This window comes from Taudactylus pleione, unplaced genomic scaffold (assembly GCF_031769625.1).
Source record: "Taudactylus pleione unplaced genomic scaffold, aTauple2 ptg000608l, whole genome shotgun sequence".
NCBI classification, from domain to species: domain Eukaryota; kingdom Metazoa; phylum Chordata; class Amphibia; order Anura; family Myobatrachidae; genus Taudactylus; species Taudactylus pleione.
This window is the reverse complement of record NW_028285010.1, coordinates 3464106-3476464: the sequence shown is the minus strand read 5'-3', so window position 1 is coordinate 3476464 and position 12359 is coordinate 3464106. Positions and strand designations below refer to the sequence as shown.

Sequence of the window (12359 nt, the reverse complement as noted above, 5' to 3'; positions counted from 1 at the left end):
GGAGCGCCAGACGTCGGCGGCCAGCTTTCTAATTACACCGGAAGAGAGAGGACAGATTACATAGCAGAACATTTCAGGTACAGGAATGGTATATAGATTGTATGCCAGGTCAGTGATGGACAACAGGTGGTCCTAGAGATACATGTAGCCCCCCGAGCCGTCACCCCTCGGCTCCTTCCAGCATTATTGCCAGATTTTTGTCTTCCAGCTTCTTGTGTAAAATAGCTGCTGATAGCTTATTACATAGGGTCTCTTTCTAGGATTAAATGTACTGTGCTAACGTAATACTGAGATTAATGGTAACGTGCGGCCCTTCTCACGGTTGGGGCCCCGGTGGCCCTTGAGGTGTCTCTGGTTGCCTATCACTGTACTATGGAAGCAGGAACGTTGCTTTGTGGCCACAGGTGTACTTTGGTATTAAATGATTCCCAGAGCCAGCAATATGTAAGACAGACAATACTGACACATGCAGAGAGGGAACCAGGCCGGGAGGACAGGAACATACAGTAATACTGCGGGAATTATTACAACTACTACTAAATTGTCGCACAAACAGCCGCAACCTTCGCTCAGCTCTGAGCAACAACCACCATTTTGAATATGAGAATATATTGGGCCGAGCATCTAACACAAAGGCCTATTAGTGCAGACAGCAGATGCGCTTTGGGCTTCTCTAGGAGAAAGAAAAGCGAGTTGCCAATTTCACTGCGATATCACCGCGTGCCTGGACCGCAGCGATATTGAAGTAGGGGGGGGGGGGTTTGCTGCTGCCTGGTTTGCACAATGAACATCATTATATACTTGTAATCACAATTAAGCTTCTGCGCTTCATGCGATTGTATAGCCGATCTAATCGCAATGCGAGGTTTGCACGCTAGCCACGGCACTCTGATGTGCAGGAAGACTGGTCACTACACTGCGGCACACTCCAGCATTCCGTACCTTAGAACAGAAGACTAACCACATATTAATGGCCTCTTACATGTCCCCCGACTGACACGTTTTGCTTTCTTACACGTGAAAGCAAGAATATAAAATAAGGAATAAAATGTATACAGGGAAACCACTAACACTTTTAGTAACCAGGTTCCTTTCCCTGCCTAGGCTGCAATGCCACCGTATGCAGATATTCCGCTGTTCCCTACAGATAACTGGATTGTTCCTCCATTTATTAATAATGCTAATTTAATTTCATGCTTGAGATCTGAGGTGAGGTGGAAAGATCAGGGAGTCACATTAACTTAATTGAGCTGTGTAGGAATCTGAAGACAAATCCGCTGTGTGTAAACCCTCACTGACCTGGAGGACCATATAACATTATCAGTCACCTTGAGAGGAAGGCGCACATAGTCCCATCCTCCATTTCTTCTCTCTCTTTTATAATTTAAAAGACATTCATGCTAAAGGGAACCTAACACTACATTACAGTACAGCGATGCCGGATATAATATCGGCTCTCCCATTGCCGAGTACAGAACGGGGCTCGCACAGCTCAATATTACTTATTATTGAGGCCATATCCGTTATAGTCATAATATTCATACACCCAGGACTAGGTCACAAGATGGCGGTGCAACAAGGCGTCCGTAGCGCCATACAGTGATAATATACATCGGATAACTAAAAAACACCACAACCACACAAAGGCAGGGAGGAGGAGTATGATGATGGTCTATATAGCGCCATGACTTTGCACTGAGAATATTTGGCCTGTAGGATGAAACCCATGCAAACACGAAAATAACATACAAACTCAACACTGACATGCCATGACCATGAATTGAACACATGACGTCGGTCCTATGCTATCCACTATGCCACTGTGCTTCCCAGTTTTGGGGAATCACTGTGGTTTGTGTAAGCAAGCAACAATAGGTCGCATGGGAGGTACTCACTAATACCCCTTTTACACCGGATTTGCGTCAGTGTAAACGGATCAACCTCGGTCCAGTGACCCGGGGATCCGACATGGCTAGCTTGCAGTGTATGGCATGGGTCGTTTCCAGTGTCACCCTGCAGTGTAAACGGCGCAAGTAGGCTCGTGCCACATGCTAACTGATTGGCTCAACGGTGCCGACCCGGACTTAGCCCAAGTTGATGCCGGAGTGGGAAAGGGGTCTGTCCCGGGTTGGAAACGTGTTCCAAATCCTGGGTCAGACCCAGGACTTTTGTGTAAAAGCCAGTACCCACTGGGCGGACAGACAGGATCAGAGTTGTTGGAGGGAAGAGGGAGAGGAGCAGGGTTGCATAAATTTTTTTTTTTTTAAATCAAAAACCGATTTGATATAAATAGTTTTTTTTTTTTTTATAAAAAAAATTATTTTAAATGAAAACATTTAAAACGTTTACTTAGCAGTGTTCTCCCCAGGCTGTTTTTTGCGGGTGCACCATCCGGCAAGAAACAGCCACCACCCGGCACTTTGGGAGCCTACAAGTGGTGACAGCATCTGAGAGCTGTATAAAAAGGACCAGATCCTACAGACTTTGCAGCTTTTTCATAATCAGACGACTGGGCCTCTAATAAGACGGAGAATTAATATATAAAATGTTATTTCAAGTTTAAATCCTTATAAGGTCAGGGTTTAAAACATTTTATTATTGCGAAGGCCCCACCCGGCTACTTCTTGATGCCACCCAGCTGGAAAAAAAAATTCTGGGGAGAACACTGCTTAAACAAATGTTAATAAAAAATCTTAAGTAAACGTTTTAAATATTTAAACGTTTATTTTTAAAAAATTTTTTATAAAAAAACCTATTTATATCAAATAAATCGTTTTTGTTTTTTGGGGGGGTTTTTTAAATCCAATTTTATGCAACCCTGGAGACAAGGGAACAGGGTGCACTGGTAACAGAGCTACCAGGTTAGAGGGACCTGTCCATGAGGGCATACAGTGCAAGAGGAAGGGGTGTACCTGCTAGGTACTACTGAGGGCCGCACCCTGACAATTGTGTTGATTTACCAGAATGTAGAATACTAGAAGAATGCATAGGCCAGAAAATTCTTAGAATATAAAGAGATTTAAAACATAAAAAAATAAAGAAATTCAATAGAGACAAGAATGAAGTTCTATTGAAAGAAGCGGACCAACGTGATAATTGGGAAAAAGACGAAGCATCCCCAATATTAACCATAACTCCAATGCAAGTTAAAAAAAGACCACATAAAATATACCATAAACATAAATCATGAGAAGAACAATTGGGAGACACCCCGAGCGATGAAGAGAAACAGAAGAAGGAAAAACGACAGATATGAAAGACCACGATACAATGAGAATTCCAGAGAAAATAAAGAGAACGGGAGACGGTGGAGAAACTTGGATGGTAACACAGAAATTTATAAGAATAAGGAAGACAACATCTTTACTGAACACCATAACAGATTTGATCCTCTACTGGATTTACTGGTGTCAACTTTAAGGAAGCATTTTTTGACGCAAGAAGAGAGAGGAAGAAACATCAATATTAGTGAAGAAAAGATACAGAGGGAAGCGAGGAGGAAATGGAAAAACACAAAAGAATAACAAATAAAAATAGAAAAACAAATAAAAAAGTGAATTCTGACAAAGAAGGTGAAAAGCCAAGTCAGGACTTGAAGACCAAAGGTAAAGTGAAGAGTCAGTATTGAGTAAAGGCCTGAAATATGGCCCCTTGGCGAGAATAGATAAGTTTGTATTTTTTATAGAAATGCAAAAATACATAAGAAAATTGACTATAAAAAAATGTATTTTTATTAAAGGAGGACAATGAAATTGTAGATATGGCAGGAAACGAGCAGATTTCACGTTTTAGACCCAAATCGACATTTTACCCTGCCCATTTAAAAGGGGGTTTTATTGATGCCTTTATTGCACAAGTTTTAGAAGATCTTAAACACTTGAACACCAGAAGGACTAAGTATAATCTTACATATAACGAAAGAGTGGCATTGAAGAACCTGAGTAAGATGGAAAAAGTAATAATTAAACCAGCCGACAAGGAGGGGGAGGGGGGATTGTTCTCCTTAATTTTAGCGATTATGAAAATGAATTCATGAGACAACTAAATGACCTGAAAACCTAAAAAAGACTCAGATAAGATCCGTCAGAACCTTTTATGAGGGAATTAAAAACATTAATTGAAATGTACGTTGACAATGGCACATTAACCACAATCGAGTCTAAGTTTTTACTGATAGATCGACCTATGGTGGTGGTCATCTATATTTTACCAAAGGTGCATAAGGATCCGATCAACCCCAGGGGAGACTCATAGTGTCGAGAATTGACTCAGTCACAGCCACTCTCTCTGAATTCATCGATTACCATCTCCAGCCCCTGGTTATATTGAATAGATCTCATCTTAAAGACACCAGAGACTTTTTAAAATAAACTAGGTGATCTACAATGGGAGACTGATTACATCATGGTGAGTGCAGATGTGAGTTCACTCTAAACCATCATCAAGCACGATCAGGGAGTGAAAGAAGATTGGCATTACAAAGACAGTCTATGGATTCAGAGTTGAGAGAATTTTTAATACGCCATCATTTTATTTTAAAATATAACTATTTTATATTCCAGGATGATTTTTATCTGCAAGAAACTGGCACCGCCATGGGCACAAGTTTTGCACCTAACTATGCTAACATCTTCATGGGAGTGGGGGAAAATGATACCATTTGGAAGAACAATACCCATGGGGCAAACCTAGTGCTCTGGGTAAGGTATATTGATGAAATTTTTTTTATATGGAAAGGGGAAAGAAGCCATCTTGACACATTCTGTACAACACTGAATACTAACGATCAAGAGATCAACCTATCGTTCGATGTACAGAAAGAATCAATACAATTTTTAGACATCACCATATATGTGGAAGACAAAAAATAATGGACAAAAACATAGCAAAAACCAACAGATTCCCTTGCATACATCCACGCAAACAGTTGTCATCACAACTCATGGTTAAATTCAATACTCGGAAAGAGTTTAAAAGGGTCAGAAGAAATTGCAGTAACTTAGAAACCTTTAAAGAACAAGCAGACGGGATAAAGGAAGCCTTCCTTATGGGGGGGCTACAATGAAAAGAAAATCCAAAAAACTCTAGGATCCACTGAGGAAATAGAATGAAAGGAATGAATATCCAAATTGAAATAACCCAATGAAGAACGTCTTAAATGGGCATTCATTTCGGACAACAACTCACAATATACAGAGGTGGAAAAGGCCTTCAAAAGACATTGATCTTCACTACTTAGGGGCCCCGTCCTAGGAAAGCGATTCCTGAAAACCCTATACACATATTGGAAGGTAGCTAACCTCAAAACTAAATTGACAAAAAGCGCATATTTGGGGACTAAACAAGACATTTACACCATTAAATCTACAGGCTTCTACAGGTGTGGCCTCTGTCTGGGATGTAGACATATAAAAACCATGGAAACTGGAAAAGTACTACGGTGGTGAAATTTAATGGAAGAGAGCATAAGACTTGGGATTTTATTACATGCAATACAAAAAATGGAATCTATACAATTGAGTGCAATTGTGGGAAGTTTTATATATGGAGGACCAGAAGAAGCCTAAAAACCTGAATAGGAGAACATCTCCGAAATATTCGGAAGGGTTTGGACACACATTCTTTGTCCGCACACTACAAGTCTGCCCATAATTGTTCCACAGATGGAATTAAGAACCTTTATGGAATAAAAGTGGTAAAAGGATCCATTAGATGTAAAGACAACATATCGACTATTACTAGGGAAGAGATGAAATTAATCTTTAACTATGAAACCCTAGCACCGGGTGGTCTAAACCAAGACTTTGAAACCAAATGGTTTTTGTGATCCTTACTATTTAACATATGTATTGCACAATGTTTGGCACGGTACCGCTTGTCTACAGACGATTTTACATAAAGGCTCCATTGAGATATTTTCACCATTATGTAGTATGTTTGGGTTAAACAAATTTTTTATATATTTTTTTTTTAACATTTGAGCCACATTTTTCTATATTTATACTATATATTTATATATCTTCTTTTGCAATTTTTAAAGATATATTTTCGTATTTATATTATGTACTATTTATACCTTCTCTCGCAATTTTTAAAGATGTTGTAGAGTAGCAATTTTATACTTATTACCAATATGTAGAATATATTTTACATGGTGCATAATGAGCACTTTAAATTGGATATTTAATCCTCAAAACCATCTTCTATTTTGACTTGTCATAAGTCTTCCGTTTTCCCTTATATAGACATAAACAAATTGGTCCCTAAGACAACGAATATAAAGAAAAGGAGCCTGGTCCTCGAAACATTAGAAGGGTGCCAGCGGAATATTGACACAATTTCCGGTCCTCTGTTTCCCACCACATAGAAACCAAAGATAGGCTACCTAGGCCATGAGTATACAAAGGAGGATTTCAACCCTCGGCACCGGAAGGCAGTAGGCCTGCGACGTCACTTCCGGCAAAAAGGATAGACGGAAGATTGAAGTTCCTTCATCCTTCATGTCCCCGATGACTCTGAAAGACGGCGGAGACAGGCATAGACGGGGCAGCATTGGGGATGCCTGAAGCCTGAACAATAAAGCAGATGATGATGTCATTCACATAGAGGGAAATTTAACACATGGTGAGCACCATGGATAATCTACATGGAGGTCATTCATGATGAAAGACTTACTTGTGTATCATGCAGGAGTAGGGGTGGTGCACTTATGGAAGTAATCCATTGATTGGTATTTAAAAGGCCCTGACATGACTAGTCCCATGCATCTTGATAAAGATCTGCATGAGCAGATCGAAACGCGTTGATACTAACGGGACACATTTCACTTGTAGACACTTGGACTTATCAGGATTGGAAATTATTCTCCCTGTATGAAGGCGGATGTTTACAGGTTGTGAGAATCCTTTCCTTTCTTATCCATATGTATATGATATATGGTTGTTTTGTGTTTGTAAATAAATTTGTGTATAATATTACACTGGTCCATCTCCTTCATATTTACATGACCTTTATACTTGGGGACATATAAATGGATGAAAAGATCTTTTACTGAGAAAATTTGAAAAGTTTAAAGAAACCCTTACAAGTTGAGAAACACCACTCGATACGTGACTGGCGTTCCTCCCATCAGCTCACAATGGGACATGAAGCTCTGCTTTATCATCACCAGACATTCCGCAGCACCGAACAGTTCCAGTACAGATACAGGAACAATGTACAAGTATCACAGAACAAGTACAGATCCTGAACGTATGAGACGAATGTAGCAGAATAACAGACATAAATGGAACATAGTAGGTAGATGTGGGGTAGACAGAGGCAGAAGGGCCCTGGTGTAACATAACATGGGAAAGAGAAAAGACCATCGCAGCTGGGGTAAATAAGTATAGGCAGTGGGGGATCAACAGATACCAGGCCCATTTCTCTAGTATATCAATAACTAAAGACTATAGTAGAGATGAGTGAAATGCATTGGAACTTCACCCCTATCCAAATCATTGGAACAAGCCATTGACAGCGGTGCTAAGTCAGAGTCTTTTTTGCCATAACGCACTGTATTTCCCTAAATAGAGCTATGACTGTGATGGTGCCAATTCATTCTCCCCTGTGCTGTGGATGGGGTAAAACAGGACAGCAGTACAGCCTGACCCTCCCTGTGCTGTGGATGGGGTACAACACAGGACAGCAGTACAGCCTGACCCACCCTGTGCTGTGGATGGGGTACAACACAGGACAGCAGTGCAGCCTGACCCACCCTGTGCTGTGGATGGGGTAACACAGGACAGCAGTACAGCCTGACCCGCCCTGTGCTGTGGATCGGGTAACACAGGGTCTCTTCCCCATTTGTCACCATTTATCGCCCTAGTGCCACTTTGTACAATTATTGCCAATGGTTTGAACTCCTGTTTTCCACTTCACACATTCATAGAGGTTTATTCAGGCCAGCTTGTATACACACAGTACATACATTATACGTAAGCCTCGGAGGATTGCCGTTTACTACAAATTGCCTCTGACCTAAAGCAACATTTCACAGGCTTATAGATAAGATACAGCTATGGGTCCTATGGGGGGGGGGGGATCAATTCAACGCGATGTTGAATAGCCGCGGGAGGGAGCTCCTGCAGCTATGCAATAGACCGCGCTGTTTGGGAGCGCTAAGGATTTCTTCTCGCACCCCCTGGGGATGTGAAGAGAAATCCGACCAAAGTGCCAGATGCACTGCTGTTTTTCTGCATAGTGCGGCACTAACAGCCGCGCGCCCGGCACTTTGGTAAGAGAATGCCGGTAACCGCGCCTTAACACCCTTGTTCTCCGACCACACAGCTTACTGAACTGAATAGCTCCGGGAGCTCGCTTCCGATGCTATTCAATTTGCGCTGAATTGAATTGTCCCCTATGTGTGGTGCTTGGTGGCATCAGGGAAGGCCAGACATTTAGAATAGTCAATTATAAACACAAGCAACTTAATAACCAGTTAATTTACTAGTATTGTGCCACCCGCACTTATGCTGGCCACACACATAGCAATATTTTACCCGATCTGGCCAATTCTGACACATTGGAACAACAGATCATGTATATATGGGCAAATCCTGAGTAAATCCTGAGTCCCCACTCACCATGACGATGCGCGTTCCCGCTGGCCGCACATCGCATCGTCAGATCTGCCGTGCAGTAGGGCAGATCTGACAATCTAGGAGGCGATGCACTGTGACAGTCTGGATGCAGGAGAGATCGTATGAAGATTGGACACCAAATCGTGTGCAGAGCTGCCGGGGAGAGCTTCAAGGGAAATCGTACACATCGCCTGATCGTGTGCACAACGCCATGTGTGTGGCCAGCTTGAGGCAGAGATATGTCCTGTGTGGGCAACCACTGGGAAGAACCACTGGTGGAGGTTTGTACTCTACATGGGGCTGTACTAGGAGATATCAAACCTCCACCAGGTATAACAGCTCTAGATCTAAAAACAACAAGAGAAACCTGACACAACCAAATATCAATACGGGCAGCCATGACACCCCCAGGTCTTACAGTATGATGGGAGGACCCCGGGCAGCCATGGCACCCCCAGGTCTTACAGTATGATGGGAGGACCCCTGGCAGCCATGACACCTCCAGGTCTTACAGTATGATGGGAGGACCCCTGGCAGCCATGACACCCCCTGGCAGCCATGACACCCCCAGGTCTTACAGTATGATGGGAGGACCCCAGGCAGCCATGACACCCCCTGGCAGCCATGACACCCCCAGGTCTTACAGTATGATGGGAGGACCCCAGGCAGCCATGACACCCCCAGGTCTTACAGTATGATGGGAGGACCCCTGGCAGCCATGACACCCCCAGGTCTTACAGTATGATGGGAGGACCTCTGGCAGCCATGACACCCCCAGGTCTTACAGTATGATGGGAGGACCCCTGGCAGCCATGACACCCCCAGGTCTTACAGTATGATGGGAGGACCTCTGGCAGCCATGACACCCCCAGGTCTTACAGTATGATGGGAGGACCCCTGGCAGCCATGACACCCCCAGGTCTTACAGTATGATGGGAGGACCCCAGGCAGCCATGACACCCCCAGGTCTTACAGTATGATGGGAGGACCCCTGGCAGCCATGACACCCCCAGGTCTTACAGTATGATGGGAGGACCCCTGGCAGCCATGACACCCCCAGGTCTTACAGTATGATGGGAGGACCCCAGGCAGCCATGACACCCCCAGGTCTTACAGTATGATGGGAGGACCCCAGGCAGCCATGACACCCCCAGGTCTTACAGTATGATGGGAGGACCTCTGGCAGCCATGACACCCCCAGGTCTTACAGTATGATGGGAGGACCCCTGGCAGCCATGACACCCCCAGGTCTTACAGTATGATGGGAGGACCCCAGGCAGCCATGACACCCCCAGGTCTTACAGTATGATGGGAGGACCCCAGGCAGCCATGACACCCCCAGGTCTTACAGTATGATGGGAGGACCCCAGGCAGCCATGACACCCCCAGGTCTTACAGTACGATGGGAGGACCCCCGGCTACCGAGCACCGGACCCCCAGACCTGATGCCGGATTACCCCCTATCTGTAGAGCCTCCAGCCCGTGTGGCCACTATCAGGGCCGGGGTCACTCACCAGCTGGTTCCCTTGTCGGCTCGGATGTGTTTTCTGGCTACGCCAACCATGAACGAAGCTTGCGGGTCCCCCCCGGAGCTCGGAGTCAGGGCAGCGGCGGACACGGAGCCACCATGACGCTTCCGGAGCAGGAGCGGAAGCCGGACTGTACCATCCCCGGCCGGGGGGAGAGATGGGCCGCGCTGAGTGCACCGCGGGGGGGCGGGGGAGGACACGGAGCTGTCACTGTCACTCAGCGGTGCCCTGTGTGCTGCCAGCGGTGCCCGGGGACCCCCGGCCTGTGTGTGCCCGCACCCCCTCCCCCCGCACCGCTGGTACGCTCCGTCTCCATGGCGACGCGTCCTCACAGCACCAGGAACATGGCCGCCCGCAGGGAGCTCCCGCACCTCCCGGGGGAGTACTCCCGACTCTGCAGGTAAGTACTCCCGCACCTGCCCCAGCCTCACCCCAGGGGGAGAGTAATCACTGCGGGAGGGGTGCAGGGGCTGTGACAGGGAGGATTATCACACCGTAATGTCACTTATTATTATACCCCGGGTAACTACACTGCCAGCAACTACCCCGGGTAACTACACTGCCAGCAACTACCCCGGGTAACTACACTGCCAGCAACTACCCCGGGTAACTACACTGCCAGCAACTACCCCGGGTAACTACACTGCCAGCAACTACCCCGGGTAACTACACTGCCAGCAACTACCCCGGGTATCTACACTGCCAGCAACTACCCCGGGTAACTACACTGCCAGCAACTACCCCGGGTATCTACACTGCCAGCAACTACCCCGGGTATCTACACTGCCGGCAACTACCCCGGGTATCTACACTGCCGGCAACTACCCCGGGTATCTACACTGCCGGCAACTACCCCGGGTATCTACACTGCCGGCAACCACCCCGGGTAACTACACTGCCGGCAACCACCCCGGGTAACTACACTGCCGGCAACCACCCCGGGTAACTACACTGCCAACAACTACCCCGGGTATCTACACTGCCAGCAACTACCCCGGGTATCTACACTGCCGGCAACTACCCCGGGTATCTACACTGCCGGCAACTACCCCGGGTATCTACACTGCCGGCAACTACCCCGGGTAACTACACTGCCGGCAACTACCCCGGGTATCTACACTGCCGGCAACTACCCCGGGTATCTACACTGCCGGCAACCACCCCGGGTAACTACACTGCCAACAACTACCCCGGGTAACTACACTGCCAGCAACTACCCCGGGTAACTACACTGCCAGCAACTACCCCGGGTAACTACACTGCCAGCAACTACCCCGGGTAACTACACTGCCAGCAACTACCCCGGGTAACTACACTGCCAGCAACTACCCCGGGTATCTACACTGCCAGCAACTACCCCGGGTAACTACACTGCCAGCAACTACCCCGGGTATCTACACTGCCAGCAACTACCCCGGGTATCTACACTGCCGGCAACTACCCCGGGTATCTACACTGCCGGCAACTACCCCGGGTATCTACACTGCCGGCAACTACCCCGGGTATCTACACTGCCGGCAACCACCCCGGGTAACTACACTGCCGGCAACCACCCCGGGTAACTACACTGCCGGCAACCACCCCGGGTAACTACACTGCCAACAACTACCCCGGGTATCTACACTGCCAGCAACTACCCCGGGTATCTACACTGCCGGCAACTACCCCGGGTATCTACACTGCCGGCAACTACCCCGGGTATCTACACTGCCGGCAACTACCCCGGGTAACTACACTGCCGGCAACTACCCCGGGTAACTACACTGCCGGCATCTACCCCGGGTAACTACACGGCCAACAACTACCCCGGGTAACTATACTGCCAGCTAATACCCCGGGTAACTACACCGCCAGCAAATACCCCGGGTAACTACACCGCCAGCAAATACCCCGGGTTACTGCACAATGCGAATAGATAGCACAAGCAGCTTCTGCTGAGTATAATGATATATAGCATGTCTATGTGTTCTGAGCGAGTGCGGCTGTATCTGCATGTGAAGTGCTACGTTACAGTGTCAGCGGCTGTAACATTATAACGTAGCATTTAGCATGCAGACGCAGCTGCAGTCACACACAGAACATAGGCATGCTATATATCATTATACTCAGCAGAAGCTGCTTGTGCCATCTAGTCACATCACTGTGTGATTTAGACACATTTGAAGGTAAAAAGACGCTTGGCGCTACCAAGTCACACTGAGCTCCCGCG

At 46.5% G+C, this 12359-nt stretch overlaps 2 protein-coding genes across 2 annotated transcripts in view; one reads left to right on the top strand and one right to left on the bottom strand.

Moving 5' to 3' along the window:
- GPATCH2 (G-patch domain containing 2) overlaps positions 1 to 10410 on the bottom strand; it is a 228508-nt gene extending 218098 nt beyond the window's left edge. Inside the window, exon 1 of the mRNA XM_088454022.1 lies at positions 10136 to 10410. Coding sequence (XP_088310148.1) covers positions 10136 to 10185 — 50 coding nt within the window. The 5' untranslated portion in view covers positions 10186 to 10410. The remainder of the gene's footprint in view (positions 1 to 10135) is intronic.
- Positions 10203 to 12359, top strand: part of SPATA17 (spermatogenesis associated 17) — a 308936-nt gene continuing 306779 nt past the window's right edge. Inside the window, exon 1 of the mRNA XM_088454023.1 lies at positions 10203 to 10550. Coding sequence (XP_088310149.1) covers positions 10249 to 10550 — 302 coding nt within the window. The 5' untranslated portion in view covers positions 10203 to 10248. The remainder of the gene's footprint in view (positions 10551 to 12359) is intronic.